The 19,150-nt window shown below is 41.4% G+C and overlaps 2 protein-coding genes across 2 annotated transcripts in view; one reads left to right on the top strand and one right to left on the bottom strand.

Annotated features, from left to right (window-relative positions):
- Nucleotides 1–674: 674 nt before the first annotated feature.
- On the bottom strand, nt 675–3,618 carry LOC126088581 (ubiquitin-conjugating enzyme E2 N). The gene has a single exon (XM_049906778.1). The coding sequence runs from the start codon at nt 3,479–3,481 to the stop codon at nt 3,026–3,028; it is 456 nt and encodes a 151-aa protein (XP_049762735.1). The 5' UTR covers nt 3,482–3,618; the 3' UTR covers nt 675–3,025.
- Nucleotides 3,619–3,749: 131 nt separating this feature from the next.
- LOC126088580 (COP9 signalosome complex subunit 2) overlaps nt 3,750–19,150 on the top strand; it is a 97,109-nt gene continuing 81,708 nt past the window's right edge. The window contains exons 1-2 of the mRNA XM_049906777.1: nt 3,750–3,968; nt 4,232–4,426. Coding sequence (XP_049762734.1) covers nt 3,915–3,968; nt 4,232–4,426 — 249 coding nt within the window. The 5' untranslated portion in view covers nt 3,750–3,914. The remainder of the gene's footprint in view (nt 3,969–4,231; nt 4,427–19,150) is intronic.

Raw genomic sequence — 19,150 nt, 5'->3', positions numbered from 1 at the left:
AGACACCAAAACAAGGATTACTGGAAAGTGAATACATAACGGGGAAAACAGCTAGTAGTGTATTTAAAACTCTAAATATTTTTACATATTAAGTGTTTTCTTAACAAATAAAACTTAAAGAAAACAGGGCTTGAGTGCTCCTGATGGGTACGTTACAGTAATATAATAAAGTCAACATTTTGGAATGATTAAAAAATCTCACTGGGTGCTAAATCCGACATTATGAGCTCAACAAACTATTGCCCCAATTATGTTCAGATAACAGATCTGAAAATGCACTATGCCAGCACATTTCATATATATGACAGTTACTTCTGTGAAGCACTGATAAGTTCATATGAGCTAACTGTTTTTCAGGAACTAATACTGACACAAATAACATTTCATTACAGTAGTAGCTTTAATACTTCACCAAATAAATTGTTTCTAATATTGACCACCCTCCAAAATTCTTATAATTTGTATGCTATTTTTGATGTGATCTCTCTCTGTCTCTCTCTCTCTCCCTGCGCGCGACACACACACACACACACACACACACACACACACACACACACACACACACAATAAATTTATACTAGCACCATTTGAGAACTGCCACAAGACTTCCAAGTCTAAAAACTCGTCCGTGCAATACCACAGGTATGTAGTTCCAGAAATGAAAAAGATTGATGTATATTGTAACAGCAATTTTACTAACTCTGAAATACAGAAATAAATATGTTGCCTCTACATTAATCTCTTAATGAAATTCAGTTAAAACTGATATACCGAATGAGAGGCACTGCACACTCAGTACCTGTTCTGAAACCACTACACAGCTATTTTGGATGGTTGAAATCATTAAGAATAATGTTTATAATGCGAGGATTTTTTCATGAAACATGTTCTACACCTAATAAAACAAAAATCACAAAATTTGTTATGTTAGTTTAATAAATGAAACAAATCACTGCCCATAGATCCTGCAATTTCAGTAAAATACATCCACAGCAAACTTCCTGCTGATAAAAGCACACACAATTTGTGCCAGCACAATTTTAATTGTGCTGCACAGTAACAATATTGATATCTGAGTTAATAACCGTAAATGGTATCCAAACATCTAAAACTAGAATTGGACCTACTTGCTCAATCAATAGCACAAACCTCTGTTCATCAGTTCACATATTTACCAACTAATACACAGCCAGTTAGTTCAGTCATCATAAAAACATTGCCATAATATTCACAGCTGGAATTGGGCCTACTACATGTAAATTCCCTCTACAACCTCATTTTATTAAATGATTTATGCCTTCATTTACAAGCTACAAAACATACCTGAGCAGATTTCAGAAAATGCGCTGCCCTTTATACACAATGAAGGTGTGCCACATGAGAGTCCCAGCACAAAATAAAACTGTACTCTACCCTTTTGAGCAATGTATGGCACAATAACAAATTGGAGTTTACACAAACTATCACTATGCTGTAATAGTATTTTCTCTGTCTCAAAGTTATGAAAATAAGTATTTTAAAGACAGCAATTTCGCAGGAAGTAAAGGAGTATCATTTGATAAGCTTGTAGAATAACTTTTTTCTGAAGATTTTGGCAATTTCTACTACCAAATTTAAGACAACAAAACATACAATCTGTTTCAGTTCCAACCAAGTATTTCTTTACATGGCTGTCATTTAATTTTGACAGTCCAATGAAAGTTACAACTGCATGTTAAATGCGGAACTCCTCACATGCTAATGGTGTTGAGTGTAAAAAAAAAAGTTACTGAAAATGGAAAACGGATTGCACGCATTTATTGTGGTATAAAATTCAAAACAAAAATGTATATTTACAAGTCTAATATTTATTAAATCTAAAGACATTCATCAATTTAAATTTCTTGCTGTGACTAAACATAAGTAATTAAACAGCTCCAGAAATAAGTTATATCAACATAAGGTCAAGACATTCTACAAAGTCTTTAAAACCAAAGGATTGCTAATTTTGCAACCACTGAAACTGCTCAGTGGCCAACAGGCACATATTGCTGGTAAAACAGATAAATCCACATAAATCTCTAGTCACATACAATACAATTACACAGATACTTTCAACGAATAAAATACATCAGTACAGTTTCTTAAAAACAAACTGGAAATGAAAGATCTCCTGTAAGTTGTTTCTGTTAATGTGTGTATGCACCTTGCCTGCCTAGAAGCCAGATAAGAGAGATCAAGTAGGTAAGTATTCACACTGGAACATTCATTCATTCGTAGTTTGACCGGCACTTGTTACGAAGGAAATAATGTTTTAATTCACAACGCCTGACAAAAATTTTATATAAAGGTGTCTTACTTACCACTACTCTTGGTGTTACACCAAGTCAGACATAATTTAAAGCTGTCCATGACAAAAGGCTGCATCAATACCACAAAAACAGAAATCACAAATAATACATACTTTATGCAGCAAAATTATCAATATCATACTAATGTCTGCTCTGATAAAATTTGCCATAAACAAGGTGGACTTTATAATTAATATGGACATTATTACACTGGTAGTACATCAAGCCGCATTCACTAAATTGGTATCTGGTGACAAACTGAAGCCAGGGCGAAATGTCAGAAGACTTAAGCTGAAGGTACTCTCCAATATTTACAGCAACAGTAGCTAAATGCACATGATCTGTAAGTGTGAAGTATTTCGAAAGATAATAAACACAAAAATGAGAGTACACAATGAATATAAATGGACAGATTCATGGAATAACATCTGAAATCACCGCTCTTTCTGTTTTACTTTATACTATACTCTCACGCGTAAATCATGATTATAATTAGCAACGTATGGGTTCCATAGGAAATTTCACATTTACAAAAGATATGACAAGTTTACTGTATTTTTCCTACCAGCGACAACCTAGCTTGGCAAAAAACCTTACTTAAAATATAACATGGTGATACAGATTCAGTGAAATAGTTTTCATAAAAAAAATAAACCCATACAACGCTCTTAACCTTTCCTTGGAATCGATGCATATCAATTGTCCATTGCATATCTTCTTGTCCACTCTTTCGCGTTACGGATGGCTTCGGCTTCATTTACTTTCCACAGTTCAGCAACATCGTTAGCCAACGGGTCATCTGGATTTGGAGCACTAAGAAGGGCTTGAATAGACAAAAGCACCGTTCTAATTTGAAGGGCCGGGCTCCACTTATCTTTTAGAATGTCCAAGCAAATGCGGCCAAGTCTGTCAATGTTAGGGTGGTATATTTTCGTAATAAATCGAACCTTTGGCGCAGACATAGGATAATCCTCCGGTAGAAAAAGCTCCAACTTAAATAATCCTCCTTCGAACGGTGAATCTTCAGGACCGGTGACAATTACATGAAAGTATCGTGCGTTACTGTCGTCCGGCACAGCACTTATTCCTGGAACAGGCTCTTGCATCAAGCGTTGAGTTTCCTTGATAATTCTCCTAGGTAATGCTGTCATGTTGACGTAAACTTCTTAAAAATACAAGAGTTACGCCTTGTACTGCGTACAAGACAAAATGCTACCTAATCACAACTTGCCACAGCTTCTTACAACCGTAGGAATAAAATTCCGAATTCGCAACAGAGGTGAGTGTTTCTTTTTTGTCTTTGTAGCTCGTCCTGTCACAAAGATATCATTTTATGCTGTTCCGTTTTCGTGAGTCGAGTGGGTCCAAGTCACTTTGGTAAACAAACCGAAATTTTTTATCAGAGGGAAAAATTACTTATCACGGATACAGCCCAAGTCTGTAATTTATTTGAAAATTAATGACAACCACAGTGCTTCTCGATTCTTCCGCTTCAATATCTTCGTGGTGAAGTTCATTGCATCTGTGTAGTTTAGTATATACTGTATACAGAGGACGGCAGGTTCAGCAGAAGTAAATATTAATATGTCTGATTGTGAAGTTGATTTCATGTGTGAAGAAGAGGAGGACTATGGCTTGGTATTGGATATTACTACATGTTGCTGCAGTTAATCATTCCGTGACATGTTAAGACAAATGAGTTTTGTTTTCATTTTCATCTCTTTATCTAGTCATCGTATAAACATTATCGAATTGTTTTATGTTTTTCTTTGTAAATCTGGCAACTAACTTATGATATTTTATAGATTTTGTCCACAATATTCTATAGTGAACGCAGTATTTCAAAAAGAAGTCAAAATAGAACGTTAAGTTGTAGATGTTATTGCTTGCCTCTCCATTAGGAATACTCCGAAGACAGCAACTCCGAGCCAGATGTCGATCTTGAGAATCAATACTACAATTCGAAAGCATTGAAAGAAGATGATCCAAAAGCAGCCCTTGCTTCGTTTCAGAAAGTACTTGATCTTGAGGGCGGAGAAAAAGGAGAGTGGGGGTTTAAGGCCCTTAAACAGATGATTAAAATAAACTTCAAATTGGTAAGTTTTGTACCAAGATTTCTCTTTAGAAATAGTAAATCAGAGGGCCAACATTGGTGTTCTTCCTTCACCACATGAACAGCTTTACAGATCTGTTAGAGGACAATTTTAATAAAGGAAGAACACTTGGGTGGGTATCTTGCTTTACTGCCTCCCATAGGAAACCACAAGGAGGGACTCAATATATTCTTCAATGTGTGGCGTTTATGTAGAATGTTTTCAATCTAGATACTCATGAGCTGGACATTTAGTGTTAACTACCAGAAGTTCAACGTGTTTTTCAATATCCTACCTGAAACTGGTGCTAGTTGTAGCTTTCCATTAGTAGCACCTCCTGTGAGAGCTTATGTTTGGAGCCCAGTTTTTGTAAATTTAGTCTTGCAGGTGTCCGTAAATCATTTCAGATGGCTAAATTTACCACTCCAGTTAAGTGACAAACCAAGTTTGGACTCCACCTTCACAGTCTGCGTAATAAAGTGCAAGCAAAAGTGAGACAAGAAAGGATTTAATGACTTACTGCTGCAGCTGCCAAGGAACAGAATGCCAGATCTTTATGAAAACCGTTGGGTGATAATTACTAGCTACCTAGTAATGTTAAACCAGTTGCTATGCTCAGTGAGAGCAACTATGATTCACACGTCTTGGAAAAGATTTTAGTAAGATGAAAGTAATGGTGCAGCGCTAGTTTGGATTGCAATCTTAATTTCTCAATAGAAGATATCATCAGACACATTGCTGAGAAGACTACTTATACTATACCTCAACCAGAATAACAAATTGATTAGCTGTTGAGTGTGGGAGGGGACAATATTCTCAGTTCAAATTTGTCTGCACACACAGTATGGCACTGAAGAAACACATAAACAGCCTTATCTATGTGGATGCAAGCTTGGGTAAATTCTAGTGACCACTCATTGGCTTTGAGCAATGACGTCATATATGTTGTGATCAAAAGTATCCAGACACTCCCAAAAGCATACGTATTTCATATTAGGTGCAATGTGCTGCCGCCTACTGCCAGGTGCTCCATATCAGCGACCTCAGTAATCATTAGACATCGTGGGAGAGCAGAATGGGGTGGTCATACGTCTGTATGTGAGATTTCCACACTCCTAAACATCCCTAGGTCCACTGTTTCCGATGTGATAGTGAAGTGGAAACGTGAAGGGACACACAAAGCGCAAAAGCGAACAGTCTGACCTCATCTGTTGACTGACAGAGACCACCGACAGATGGGTCATAATGTGTAATAGGCAGACATCTATCGAGACCATCACACAGGAATTCCAAACTGCATCAGGATCCACTGCAAGTACTATGACTGTTAGGCGGGAGGTGAGAAAACGTGGATCTCGTGGTCGAATGGCTGCTCATATGCCACACATCACGCCAGTAAATGCCAAATGACGCCTCGCTTGGTGTTACAAGTGTAAACATTGGTTGATTGAGAGTGGAAAAAACATTGTGTGGAGTGTTGAATGGTGGTATCCAATGTGGCAATTTGAGGATAGGGTGTGGGTATGGCGAATGTCATCTGCCAGCAGGTGTAGTGCCAACAGTAAAATTCGGAGGTGTTGGTGTTATGGTGTGTTTATGTTTGCACTCCTTGTTGTTCTGCGTGGCGGTATCACAGCACAGGCCTACATTGATGTTTTAAGCACCTTCTTGCTTCCCACTGTTGAAGAGCAATTTGGGAATGGCAATGGCATCTTTCAACATGATTGAGCACATGTTCATAATGCACAGCTAGTGAAAGAGTGGTTACACGACAGTAACATCCCTGAAATGGACTGGCCTGCGCAGAGTCCTGACCTGACTCCTATAGATCACCTTTGGGATGTTTTGGAATGCCAACTTTGTGTCAGACCTCACCAACCGACATCGATACCTCTACTCTGTGCAGCACTCCATGAAGAATGAGCTGCCATTCCCAAAGAAACCTTCCAGCATCTGAGTGAACGTATGCTTGGGAGAGTGGAAGCTGTCATCAAGGCTAAGGATGTGCCAACACCATATTGAATTCCAGCATTACCTATGGAGGGTGCCACGAACTTGTATCTCATTTTCAGCTGGGTGTCCGGATACTTTTGATGACATAGTTACCTAAGGCAAAGATGCAGTGTTTAGGCAATCTGTGAAAGCAACAGATTATACTCACAAGCAAATGAATGCAGCATACGGTCATATTTCTCACAGTTATTTACTTAGTCATGAATTATATCAAAACAAATTGAAGGTAACGGAAATGTTTAAGAACCAGAATTAGCAACAAAGTTTCATGTCCGATAAGAAGTATTCTTCTAATTTATGCAAGTAGAAAAACACAGAGCACCTTTAAATTGTATTACAGTGAAGTGCATGATGAAGTCGTACTGTTATAAAACAGCATTAATTTTACTATTAATTATTAAATCTAACAGGAGAAGCACAGGAAAATTGTGGTTTTGGGTGGGGAGAAACTAAAATATAACAGAAAATCAGGAAAATGAAATGAATGACTGTTATGAAACAGTAGCATGAAATGTGGAGTGTGGAGAAACCACACACTAAATTCTAACAGAAAAGCCAACACTCAGTTTTTTTGGTGTGTGTGTGTGTGTGTGTGTGTGTGTGTGTGTGTGTGTGTGTGTTTTTTTTTTTCCATGACGAACCAAACGGGAAAGCGCTGGTAAAAAAAACACACACACACACAAAATTTCGAGCTTTCGCAACCCCCGGTTGCTTCGTCGGGAAAGAGGGAAGGAGGGGGAAATACGAAAGGATTTAGGTTTTAAGGGAGAGGGTAAGGAGTCATTCCAATCCCGGGAGCGGAAAGACTTACCTTAGGGGGAAAAAAGGACGGGTATACACTCGCGCGCGCGCGCGCACACACACACATCCATCCACACATATACAGACACAAGCAGACATATACAGAGACAAAGAGTTTGGGCGGAGATGTCAGTCGAGGTGGAAGTGCAGAGGCGAAGATGTTGTTGAATGACAGGTGAGGTATGAGTGGTGGCAACTTGAAATTAGCGGAGATTGAGGCCTGTTGGATAACGGGAAGAGAGGATATATTGAAGAGCAAGTTCCCATCTCCGGAGTTCGGATAGGTTGGTGTTAGTGGGAAGTATCCAGATCACCCGGACGGTGTAACACTGTGCCAAGATGTGCTGGCCGTGCACCAAGGCATGTTTAGCCACAGGGTGATCCTCATTACTAACAAACACTGTCTGCCTGTGTCCATTCATGCGAATGGACAGTTTGTTGCTGGTCATTCCCACATAGAATGTGTCACAGTGTAGGCAGGTCAGTTGGTAGATCACGTGGGTGCTTTCACACGTGGCTCTGCCTTTGATCGTGTAAACCTTCCGGGTTACAGGACTGGAGTAGGTGGTGGTGGGAGGGTGCATGGGACAGATTTTACACCGGGGGCAGTTACAAGGGTAGGAGCCAGAGGGTAGGGAAGGTGGTTTGGGGATTTCATAGGGATGAACTAAGAGGTTACGAAGGTTAGGTGGACGGCGGAAAGATACTCTTGGTGGAGTGGGGAGGATTTCATGAAGAATGGATCTCATTTCAGGGCAGGATTTGAGGAAGTCGTATCCCTGCTGGAGAGCCACATTCAGAGTCTGATCCAGTCCCGGAAAGTATCCTGTCACAAGTGGGACACTTTTGTGGTTCTTCTGTGGGAGGTTCTGGGTTTGAGAGGATGAGGAAGTGGCTCTGGTTATTTGCTTCTGTACCAGGTCGGGAGGGTAGTTGCGGGATGCGAAAGCTGTTGTCAGGTTGTTGGTGTAATGGTTCAGGGATTCCAGACTGGAGCAGATTCGTTTGCCACGAAGACCTAGGCTGTAGGGAAGGGACCGTTTGATGTGGAATGGGTGGCAGCTGTCATAATGGAGGTACTGTTGCTTGGTGGTGGGTTTGATGTGGACGGACGTGTGAAGCTGGCCATTGGACAGGTGGAGGTCAACGTCAAGGAAAGTGGCATGGGATTTGGAGTAGGACCAGGTGAATCTGATGGAACCAAAGGAGTTGAGGTTGGAGAGGAAATTCTGGAGTCCTTCTTCACTGTGAGTCCAGATCATGAAGATGTCATCAATAAATCTGTACCCAACTTTGGGTTGGCAGGCCTGGGTAACCAAGAAGGCTTCCTCTAAGCGACCCATAAATAGGTTGGCGTACGAGGGGGGGGGGGGGGGGGGCATCCTGGTACCCATGGCTGTTCCCTTTAATTGTTGGTATGTCTGGCCTTCAAAAGTGAAGTTGTGGGTCAGGATGAAGCTAGCTAAGGTAATGAGGAAAGAGGTTTTAGGTAGGGTGGCAGGTGATCAGCATGAAAGGAAGTGCTCCATCACTGCGAGGCCCTGGACGTGCGGGATATTTGTGTATAAGGAAGTGGCATCAATGGTTACAAGTATGGTTTCCGGGGGTAACGGATTGGGTAAGGATTCCAGGCGTTCGAGAAAGTGGTTGGTGTCTTTGATGAAGGATGGGAGACTGCATGTAATGTTTTGAAGGTTTTGATCTACATAGGCAGAGATACGTTCTGTGGGGGCTTGGTAACCAGCTACAATGGGGCGGCCGGGATGATTGGGTTTGTGAATTTTAGGAAGAAGGTAGAAGGTAGGGGTGCGGGGTGTCGGTGGGGTCAGGAGGTTGATGGAGTCAGGTGAAAGGTTTTGTAGGGGGCCTAAGGTTCTGAGGATTCCTTGAAGCTCCGCCTGGACACCAGGAATGGGATTACCTTGGCAAACTATGTATGTGGTGGTGTCTGAAAGCTGACGCAGTCCCTCAGCCACATACTCCCGACGATCAAGTACCACGGTCGTGGAACCCTTGTCCGCCGGAAGGATGACGATGGATCGGTCAGCCTTCAGATCACGGATAGCCTGGGCTTCAGCAGTGGTGATGTTGGGAGTAGGATTAAGGTTTTTTATGAAGGATTAAGAGGCAAGGCTGGAAGTCAGAAATTCCTGGAAGGTTTGGAGGGGGTGATTTTGAGGAAGAGGAGGTGGGTCCCGCTGTGACAGAGGACGGAACTGTTCCAGGCAGGGTTCAAGTTGGATCATTAGGAGTAGGATTAGGATCATTTTTCTTCGTGGCAAAGTGATATTTCCAGCAGAGAGTACGAGTGTAGGACAGTAAATCTTTGACGAGGGCTGTTTGGTTGAATCTGGGAGTGGGGCTGAAGGTGAGGCCTTTGGATAGGACAGAGGTTTCAGATTGGGAGAGAGGTTTGGAGGAAATGTTAACTACTGAATTAGGGTGTTGTGGTTCCAGATTGTGTTGATTGGAATTTTGAGGTTTTGGAGGGAGTGGAGCTGGATGTGGGAGATTGAGTAGATGGGAGAGACTGGGTTTGTGTGCAATGAGAGGAGGTTGAGGTTTGCTGGAAAGGTTGTGAAGGGTGAGTGAGTTGCCTTTCCGGAGGTGGGGAACCAGGAGATTGGACAGTTTTTTAAGGTGGAGGGTGGCATGCTGTTCTAATTTGCGGTTGACCTGTAGGAGGATGCTCTGAACAGCCGGTGTGGATGTGGGAGAGGAAAGATTGAGGACTTTTATTAAGGATAGGAGTTGACGGGCGTGTTCATTGGCTGAGTTGATGTGTAGGTGAAGGATTAGGTGGGTGACGGCAATGGATTGTTCAGTTTGGAACTGGTATATGGACTGATGGAAAGAAGGGTTACAGCCAGAGATGGGAACTTTAAGTGTGAGGCCTTTGGGGGTAATGCCAAATGTCAGACAAGCCTGAGAAAATAAAACATGGGAGTGTAATCTGGCTAGGGCGAAGGCATGTTTGCGGAGGGAATGTAAATAAAACTTAATGGGGTTGTTGTGGAGGTGTTGTGAGGGTGACGTGGTATTAGAAGGTGGAAAGTGTAACATGAGGCTGAAATGAAAATGAAAGTAAAAATATATGGGGAGAGATAAAGGTGAACTAGAAAGCAACTGGAGATCTGGTGTGAAAAAAGGCGAAAAAGTGTTGGTTAGAGCTGGGCTATGTTGATCCTGTGGTGAACTTGTGTATGTAGACAACGATGTGCATAAAGGTCAGGTGGTTGTGTTGCCGCCAAAACACGTTAAAGGGTGGAGAAATTCGGGAAAATTTCGAAAAAACATACTTGTAAATGTATTAAAAGGAGTGGTTTTGTGGTGGCAGCTTATGAAAATGAGGCTAACAATTGTCTGACGAAGAAATAATGACGTTAAAACCTGTGGGAAGCAGCTAAAAATGATCGGTGATGTCAGAAAAACGGAAATGGAAATAAAGCAAAAGTTATTAGAACTAGCCGAAATGATTGTTTAATAGGTGAAAGGAACTGTTTGTGAACTAGAAACGGTGGATTTTATAGCAGCGGTAGTGTTGAAAGCGGAAAAAAATAATTTTTTTGTTATGGTTTGGAAGTGGGTTACGTATTATTACGCATTACGTATTATTGAGTATATATCGGCGGGATAAAATTGTATAGTAGATTACGGTAAAAAAGAGAAGCTGAATACAAAGTGAAACTACTGGCAAAAACAGAAGGAGAAAATAAGATGACAGAAAAGATTTCGAAATGCAACAGTGACAATAACAAATGTAATTGTTGGGTTCAGATTAATGATGTGAGTATAATAGAGGGAAACATTCCACGTGGGAAAAATATATCTAAAAACAAAGATGATGAGACCCACCAAACAAAAGCGCTGGCAGGCCGATAGACACACAAACAATCACAAACATACACACAAAATTCAAGCTTTCGCAACCAACGGCCGCCCCGCCAGGAAAGAGGGAAGGAGAGGGAAAGATGAAAGGATGTGGGTTTTAAGGGAGAGGGTAAGGAGTTATTCCAATCCTGGGAGCGGATAGACTTCCCTTAGGGGGAAAAAAGGACAGGTATACACTCTCTCTCTCGCGCACGCGCGCGCACACACACACACACACACACACACACACACACACACACACACACACACACACACACACACACACACACACACACACATCCATCCATGATGTGACTTACCAAACGAAAGTGCTGGCAGGTCGACCTGCCAGCACTTTCGTTTCGTAAGTCTCATCATCTTTGTTTTTAGATATATTTTTCCCACGTGGAATGTTTCCCTAAATAATAGAGGGAAACATTCCACGTGAGAAAAATATATCTAAAAACAAAGATGATGTAACTTACCAAACGAAAGTGTTGGTATGTTTATAGACACACAAATAAACACAAACACACACACACACACACAAAATTCAAGCTTTCGCAACCAATGGTTGCTTCATCAGGAAAGACGGAAGGAGAGGGAAAGATGAAAGGATGTGGGTTTTAAGGGAGAGGGTAAGGAGTCATTCCAGTCCCGGGAGCGGGAAGACTTACCTTAGACACTGGTCTCGCATGCATTCTGGAGGATGACGGTTCAATCCCGGGTCCAGCCATCCTGATATAGGTTTTCCATGATTTCCCTAAATCGTTCGAGGCAAATGCCGGTAAGGTTCCTTTGAAAGGCACGGCCGACTTCCTTCCCTAATCCGATGAGACCGATGACCTCACTGTCTGGTCTCCTTCCCCAAAACAACCCAACCCCAAAAATATAACGAATATTGGAATCGATAACTAGAATTAACCTACATAGGTAACTTCCAGTTACCGATTCCAACTGCTCCGTGATTCATTTGTAAATTATTTTTGCTGTAGTTGTTTTATGCTGAAACGTAGTAGCATTCTGACATTTGTAATTGCTCTGTAAAAGTATTGCAGTATATAAGAGAAATTGGAATTGGTAACTAGAACTGACTCTCTATATAGGTCAATTCTGGTCACCAATTCTAATTTTAGAAACTTTTTTGCAGTGGTTCAGAGAGCAATTACAAGTGCAGAAATGCTATTAGCCTAAATTTTAGTGCACACACCTGCTGGAAAAAAATATCTAATTAGATGAATCATCGATTGGCTGGAATTGGTAACTAGAATTGACTTATATAGGAGGATTCCAACAGTTGGAATATACTGGAAGATCTACCAGTACTTTCGTGACATGTTATTTAAAATTATAAATTGCAGTATTGTACACTACATAATGTAAAATAAATTAATATGTAATGCAGATGTAATGTTTGAAGTCTAGTGTGCAAACATAATGTATTACTGCAACTGTATTAATTAATTCCAGCTGTTTCATGTTCGTAATTTTGGACATTTTTGCAGTAAACCTGTGGACTGTGTTTTTGTTTCTAGATTTCTTGTTGATCCCAGAACTACTATTAAAAAGTAAATAATATTGTAGGTACAGTTTCCAAATTTTTCTTTTTTTTATAGTAGTGAAGAGAGTAATACCATATGTAGAAATCCTGTAACACTTTAGAGCACACATTTGTTAATATGATCTAAATAATGAACTGTGGAATGGTTGGAATCGGTAACTAGAATTAACCTATATAGGTCAGTTCTAGTTACCGGTTCCAGTATTTGTGAATTTTTGTTTCTTGTGTACTAGTCCCAAAAGCTGAGGAGTGGAATTGGACACTTGAATTGACCGCAAGGTGGTATATCATTGTAGAACCAATAAAATGGAGCGGAGTGGCTGTGTGTACAGAAATTAAATGAAGTCCTATAGGATATTGAATATTGTGTTTAAAAGCTCTTTGAATGTAGATCAAGAGTTGACCTGGCTACCCAAAAGCTAGAAGTACTGGCAGTTTACAAGCTGCCGCAGGAATTGTCTTAAGAGTATAACAGATTTATTTATCTTAGAATATTTTCCTTGCATTTGATGTCATTGAACTTTACGTAAACTATGATAACAGAACTATTTTTACGTTTATATGGCAAGACTTTACGCATTACATTAATGTACTTACAATAATTAATTAACACAGTTGCAGTAATACATTATGTTTGCACACTAGACTTCATGCATTACATATTAATTTATTTTACATTATGTAGTGTACAATACTGCATTTTATAATTTTAAATAACATGTCATGAAAGTAGATCTTCTGGTATACTGGCTTTAAATTCATTCACTATGTTGTATTCTTTACTTATAATTCACTTTCCAGTCTTGTTTCTGAATTTATTTGTACACACTGTGTAGGCATGTTATGAATGTTTGTTAAAAGACTAGTTGACCATGAAGTGGATAGATGCATACCCAATAGAACAGTTCATGATGGGACTCTTCATTGTATACAGACACTGGAAGAAACTTTTAAACAAACAGGTTTAAAACAAAGCATGGGGCTATAGATAGATGCTGACTTGAGTTGCATAACTCCCTTGACTCAAGCAAATGTCACATGCTGTGATATGTGGACATAGACATCTCAGCAGTGTGATTTCGAGTTACTCAAACAAGAATGGGAATTGCAGGGGACAGTGGATGTGGAGCAAAGTACATGAAGTAGTAATGGAGAAATTGAGAAGACTGCCACTGTCATTGTGACCTTCAATTCTGAAACACTGCCTGAACAGATTATGGCAGGTTTCCTTTGGCCTAAGGTTAAGCCTTACATAACTCACCCTATGCAGTGTTACAAATTTGGCAAACAGTCCTGAGTTGCAGAGGTGAATTGACCAATAGGAAGTGTGGAAAGGCAGCTCATGAAGCTGGAATTGATTTTATGTCCCAAGCAGTCTGCAACAACTGCTCTGGGAGCCACCCATTCTGGAGCTGAGATTGCCCTGTTTTTGCTGGGGCCTGCAGAATTCATGAAATAAATGGCCAAATGGATCTGCTGTCCTGGAACCAAAAAGGAATATAAGGCAGCGAAATCTCCTCTTTTGGCCACTTTGAATGCTTTTGTGGTACAGAAACCTGTTCTCAGGGTTGATGCCTCAACACAGACGACATCCAGCATACCATTATCTGTCAACAGCACCTATGCTGACAGCTGTACATGCCAAAGGCATAGTGCTCCAGGCAGCTACGACAGAACGGACCAGCAGCATTTTTGCAGCAAGCATTGTGAAGGAATCCTGAAAGCAGAGTGCCTCTCAACAGCCCCTTTCCCCATTGTCCTCAAAGGAAAAGGGAGCAGGGAAAGGGTCACAAAATTCAAGTCAGAAGCTGTTCCAAGCACAGTCAGATATAATTCTGGAACATTTGACTAATGTTGACAATGTGAATTTTGATGCTTCATCATCAGACCCTGGCAGCCCATCCACTCTCCCTCACTCTAAAAGTGCCTCAACAAGCCATTGCAAGGATAGAGTAACTCGAAAACACACTGCTGAAATGACTCCCATACTCCAGAGGAATACAAATGAATAAAAGACTCATCTGAAGGAATTGAGACTTCTCATACGGGGCAGACCTCATTCATTTTAAATAGAATGGTGAACATGTACCTGGAGGCTATCAACTCTACAGAAAAGATGACTTTACTGGTGATAGGGTGAAAGGTAGGGTAGCAGTGTTCATCAAGGACACTTTCCACTCCTCACCTGTGCCCGCGTAACCACAACGCTACAAGTGATCGATGTTCAGATAGGGGCCCATGATGTGCTCTGTGTGCTTACCTCCCCAAGAGCCCATTAACAGTGAGGTCCTACCACATCACCTTGATGAACTTACCTGGCCATTTAGGAGAATTAAATGCATACAGTGCACTAGTGTCTTCTAACACCACTTGTCCTAGGGGTTGATTACTTGAAGATCTGACATGAGCCACAGGTGACATATTGATGAATGTGCGTCAAGCTGCACTTCAGCACTTCTGCAGGTTTGTCTATGGCTGTTGACCTCTCTTTCTGCTTGCCTGCCTTTGCAGACACTGCTCAATGGAGAGTGAAAGATGACCTTCATGGTAGTGACCATTATCTGACCACTATGCTATTTGGATCCCTTTGCCGATGGAGCAGATCCTGAAAGGAAGCAGCCACAATGGCTCTGCAGGTCTAACTGAATGTTTTACAGGCAGTTGGCTCTTTTAGAATATTGTTACAGGATCAACAACTGGGTGAATCATATTACAACTGTGAACCACCACGCTGCACATGCATTCATCCCATAGACAGCAGGAACATCTGGGAGGCAGCCTGTTACTTTGTGGGATGATGATTGTCATTCTGCAATCAATGCAGCAGGACTCCTGTGTGAAGATTCAATCACTGCTGTACAGATGTCACTCTTGCAACCTTTTGAGTGGCGTAGGCAAAGGCAAGGAGGAATAATTCAGGAGAGTAAGCAGAGGTTTTGACTAGAGTTCCTGAACTCTGTTACTAGATCCACATTTGCAAGTAAAGGCATTGGGAAGATCTCGAGGCAGAAATCATGACCACAAATTGCAGCCATATGAGAGCGAGGGTGTCTCCTAACATTGCCGAGAGACACTACTCACTCAGTGGATCACTTGTATAAGTCCATTATAGCTGTTCAAAACCAGAATCCACCTTTCCATAATTATTGCGACATGCAGTAGAGTGTTGAAGGGAGTGATAACCTTGTAGCTTAGTCTCTATTATCTCTAACTAACCAATCAGGAAAGGCTTGGTTTTGATTTCCGTTTCACCAACATTGAGGAATACAACCAGCTTTTCTCTCTATGAGAGTTGGCTTCTGCATTGTCAGTAGTTAGTGATACTACACCCAGTCAGGACCGTATAATGTCCAGAATGTTGGAGCAGCTGGACCTGCAGTCAAAGGAGGTCCTCCTTCAGCTCTCTAATGGAGTTTGGATGACAGGAGACTTTAACAATTCGTGGAAATAATGTATTTTAATCCTGATTTGAAAATCTGGGAAGGAGTGGACTAACGTCAGTAGTTATCATAATTTGTCTGACAAGCTGCATAGGAAAGACATTGGAGTGTATGATCAACTGGCACCTAGTGTGAGTTCTCGAAACCAAGTCCCTACTAAGTCGCTCCCAGTGTGGGTTCAGGAGGTATAACTCAACTCTCAATGACCTAATGTTGTGTAAAGCAACAATTCACCAAGCTTTCTCCATAACCAACACCTTATTCTTGTCTTGTTCAATTTGGACAAGGCCTACAATACTACCTGGAGGCACAATATTTTTTTGCACCTCTATCAGTGTGGATTGCATGGATGCCTACTCACTTTCGAATTATCCTTCCTTTCAGACAGGAATTTTAGATAAAAGGTTGGGAATGTCCTGACTGACTGTTGTAAAAAGGAGGATGGTGTTCCTCAAGGAAGTGTTCTAAGTGTCACGGCATTCGCTATTGCAATTGATAGTATTATGTCCACAGTAGGGCGTCATGTACTGTGTTCCCTATTTGTGGACGACTTCTCCATCTTCTACGTGTCCTTGCATCTTGCAACAGCTTCTCAGTTGTTGGATATGACAATAAGCAGTTGGAGGAAGAGTCTAACACCAAAGGTTTTAAATTCTCTATGGAGAAAACAGTTTGAGTCGATCTTAACCGCACCTGCTATCTTTTTAATATACCTGCTTTACCCGGGATACTGTGAATTATAAGGGCCTCACTTTTGATGAGAAGCTAATGTAGCTGCCACACTTTAAAGAACTAAAACTGAGGTGTCCCAAAGCTTTAGATATCCTTAAATGTATCAGTCATAGGTCTTGGGAAGCTAACAGGGCACATGTGCTCCAACTTTATAAGGCTTTTGTGTGACGCCAGATGTTAGGTTTATGAATCAGCGAAGCCTTCATGCCTCAAAATGGTGAATGCGGCTCATCACAAGTGAATCAGGCTGTCAAGAGGGGTTTATCAGACAAATCCAGCTGCTATCCTGTATGCAAGGCTGGTGAGCCTCTGCTGGCTGTTCGAAGTAATCTCCTGATGGTACGCCAAGGACACAGGGCTCTGACCATTTCAAAATCACTTGCGTCCATCTTAGTCAAATAGCCACCACTGGAACATCTGTTCTATCACCATCCACGGGCAGCTAGACCATTTGGGAACTGTGCTAGAAAGAGCCTTGAGTTACTACTGTTAGGGGTGGACATTAAGGCCTCACTCTTGGTCAGATGTACCCTGCAGATTGGATGGTACAAGAAGTGCAGGAAACTCTCCTTTTCTTGCACAGGCATGACAAAGAAATATTTTTCTGCTGTGTTAAGGGGTGCATACGGATCTTGGGAAACTAACTTGTTGATGTGGCTGCAAAGGAGGCTTGTTGCCTGCCACCTCCTGCTCGCTGTTCAGGCCCACTGCAGGCTCTTAACACTCTTACCTCATTTGTGACCAAGACAATTGTGTTGGTGGGAGGCTCAGTGGATGGAAGTGAGGAGTAATAAGCTACATTCTGTAATACCCTCAGTGCAATCACGGCTTACTGCTTTCTGACCACAAGGAGCTGAAGAAATGACACTTACGCAGCTTACAGGGGGACATTGCCTCTTGACATATGGCTTTCTCTTAAGTCGTAAGGAACTACCAGTGTGTCACAGGTGTGGACACAGCTTTTGATAAGACAGATTTCGATTCTGTTTGTTTTATATGACAACCTGAGAACTGATCCAGATCTCCTACAGGACCTGTTTATTTTAGCTGATAATGAGGTGAGTGTAGTTCGTATATTAAGATTTTGTGTGATGTCTGAAATTCTTCCCAAAATATTTAGTGAAAGATTTTAACGAGTTGCAGAATTCTTCGGTCGACCCGTTATTTCTTGGTAGTCATCCAACCAAAGTCACCTGTCCCCTTTTTAACTGTGTCCCTACTGGTATTTTATCCTTGATTTTTATCTAGGTATTCTGCTGTGTTTCATCTGACATTTATTGAGGGCTTTTCTGATGCTCACCATATAGGGGTTGTCTTCTCAATTCTTGTGTGTGAATGCAACTTGGTTTTTCAATTTATTATTTTTTTTTAAATGAAGTTTGACCACACGTGTAGGCACACTGGTGAGCCAAAACATTATGACCACCTGCTTAATAGCTTGTTTGTGTGTCTTTGGAATGATTCTGTGTTTCAGGGATCTGACAGTTTGTGGGTAGGTCTGTGCAGATATGTCGCATTAGATGTCTACGCACAGGTCATGTAATTCGTATAAATAATGGTCCATTTATGTGTGTATGCAGATCACGCTTGACAGTGACCCACATGGGTTCCACAGGTTTTACATCGGGTGAATTTGGTTGCCGAGACATCAATGCGAGTTACTCAAACCACTGTAGAGCAGTTCTGGCTCAGACACTGACAATTGTACCGCTGAAAGATGACATCACCATCAGAAAAGACATCAAGCGTGAAGGGATGCAGGTGGTTTGCAGCTGTCAGCGTGTTTTCGCTTACTACCACAGGTCCAGTGCAAGCACAGGAGAATGTCTCCCAAAGTATAATACTGCTCCCGCCAGCATGCATCCATGGTGCACTGCACTTTCCGAGTTGCTGTTCATCTCAATGATAGCGTTTGTGGAGACAACCAGCGATTTAGTCTAGCAAAAATGTGATTCAGCCAAAGAGATGACACGTTTCCATTGTTCGGTGGTCAAATCCTGATGGTCCCATGTCCATTGCAATCATAATAGGCGATGTTGTCGGCTCAATATGTGAACACGTTGGGGTGGTCTGCTGCAGAGCTCCTTGTTCAACAATGTTCGATGAATGGTGTGCTCTGAAACACTTATGCTTGCACAAGCATTGTGCTCTTCTGGCAGAGATGCCACAGATCACAATCTATCCCACTTTACAGAGCAGACAAGCCTCTGAACCCCATGTTTTGTGAAGAGTTGTGGACATCCAACCATTTAATGTGTAGTGGTACTTTATCTACCTCTTTCCGTAAATACTCAGAACAGTAGCATGTGA

Source organism: Schistocerca cancellata, chromosome 6 (genome assembly GCF_023864275.1).
Source record: "Schistocerca cancellata isolate TAMUIC-IGC-003103 chromosome 6, iqSchCanc2.1, whole genome shotgun sequence".
NCBI lineage: Eukaryota > Metazoa > Arthropoda > Insecta > Orthoptera > Acrididae > Schistocerca > Schistocerca cancellata.
The sequence above is the reverse complement of the archived record's forward strand: the minus strand, read 5'-3'. Positions and strand labels throughout refer to the sequence as shown.

What these genes read in the sequence shown, in the direction of transcription:
- LOC126088581 (XM_049906778.1), bottom strand. Translation starts at nt 3,481, where the DNA reads ATGACAGCATTACCTAGGAGAATTATCAAGGAAACTCAACGCTTGATG.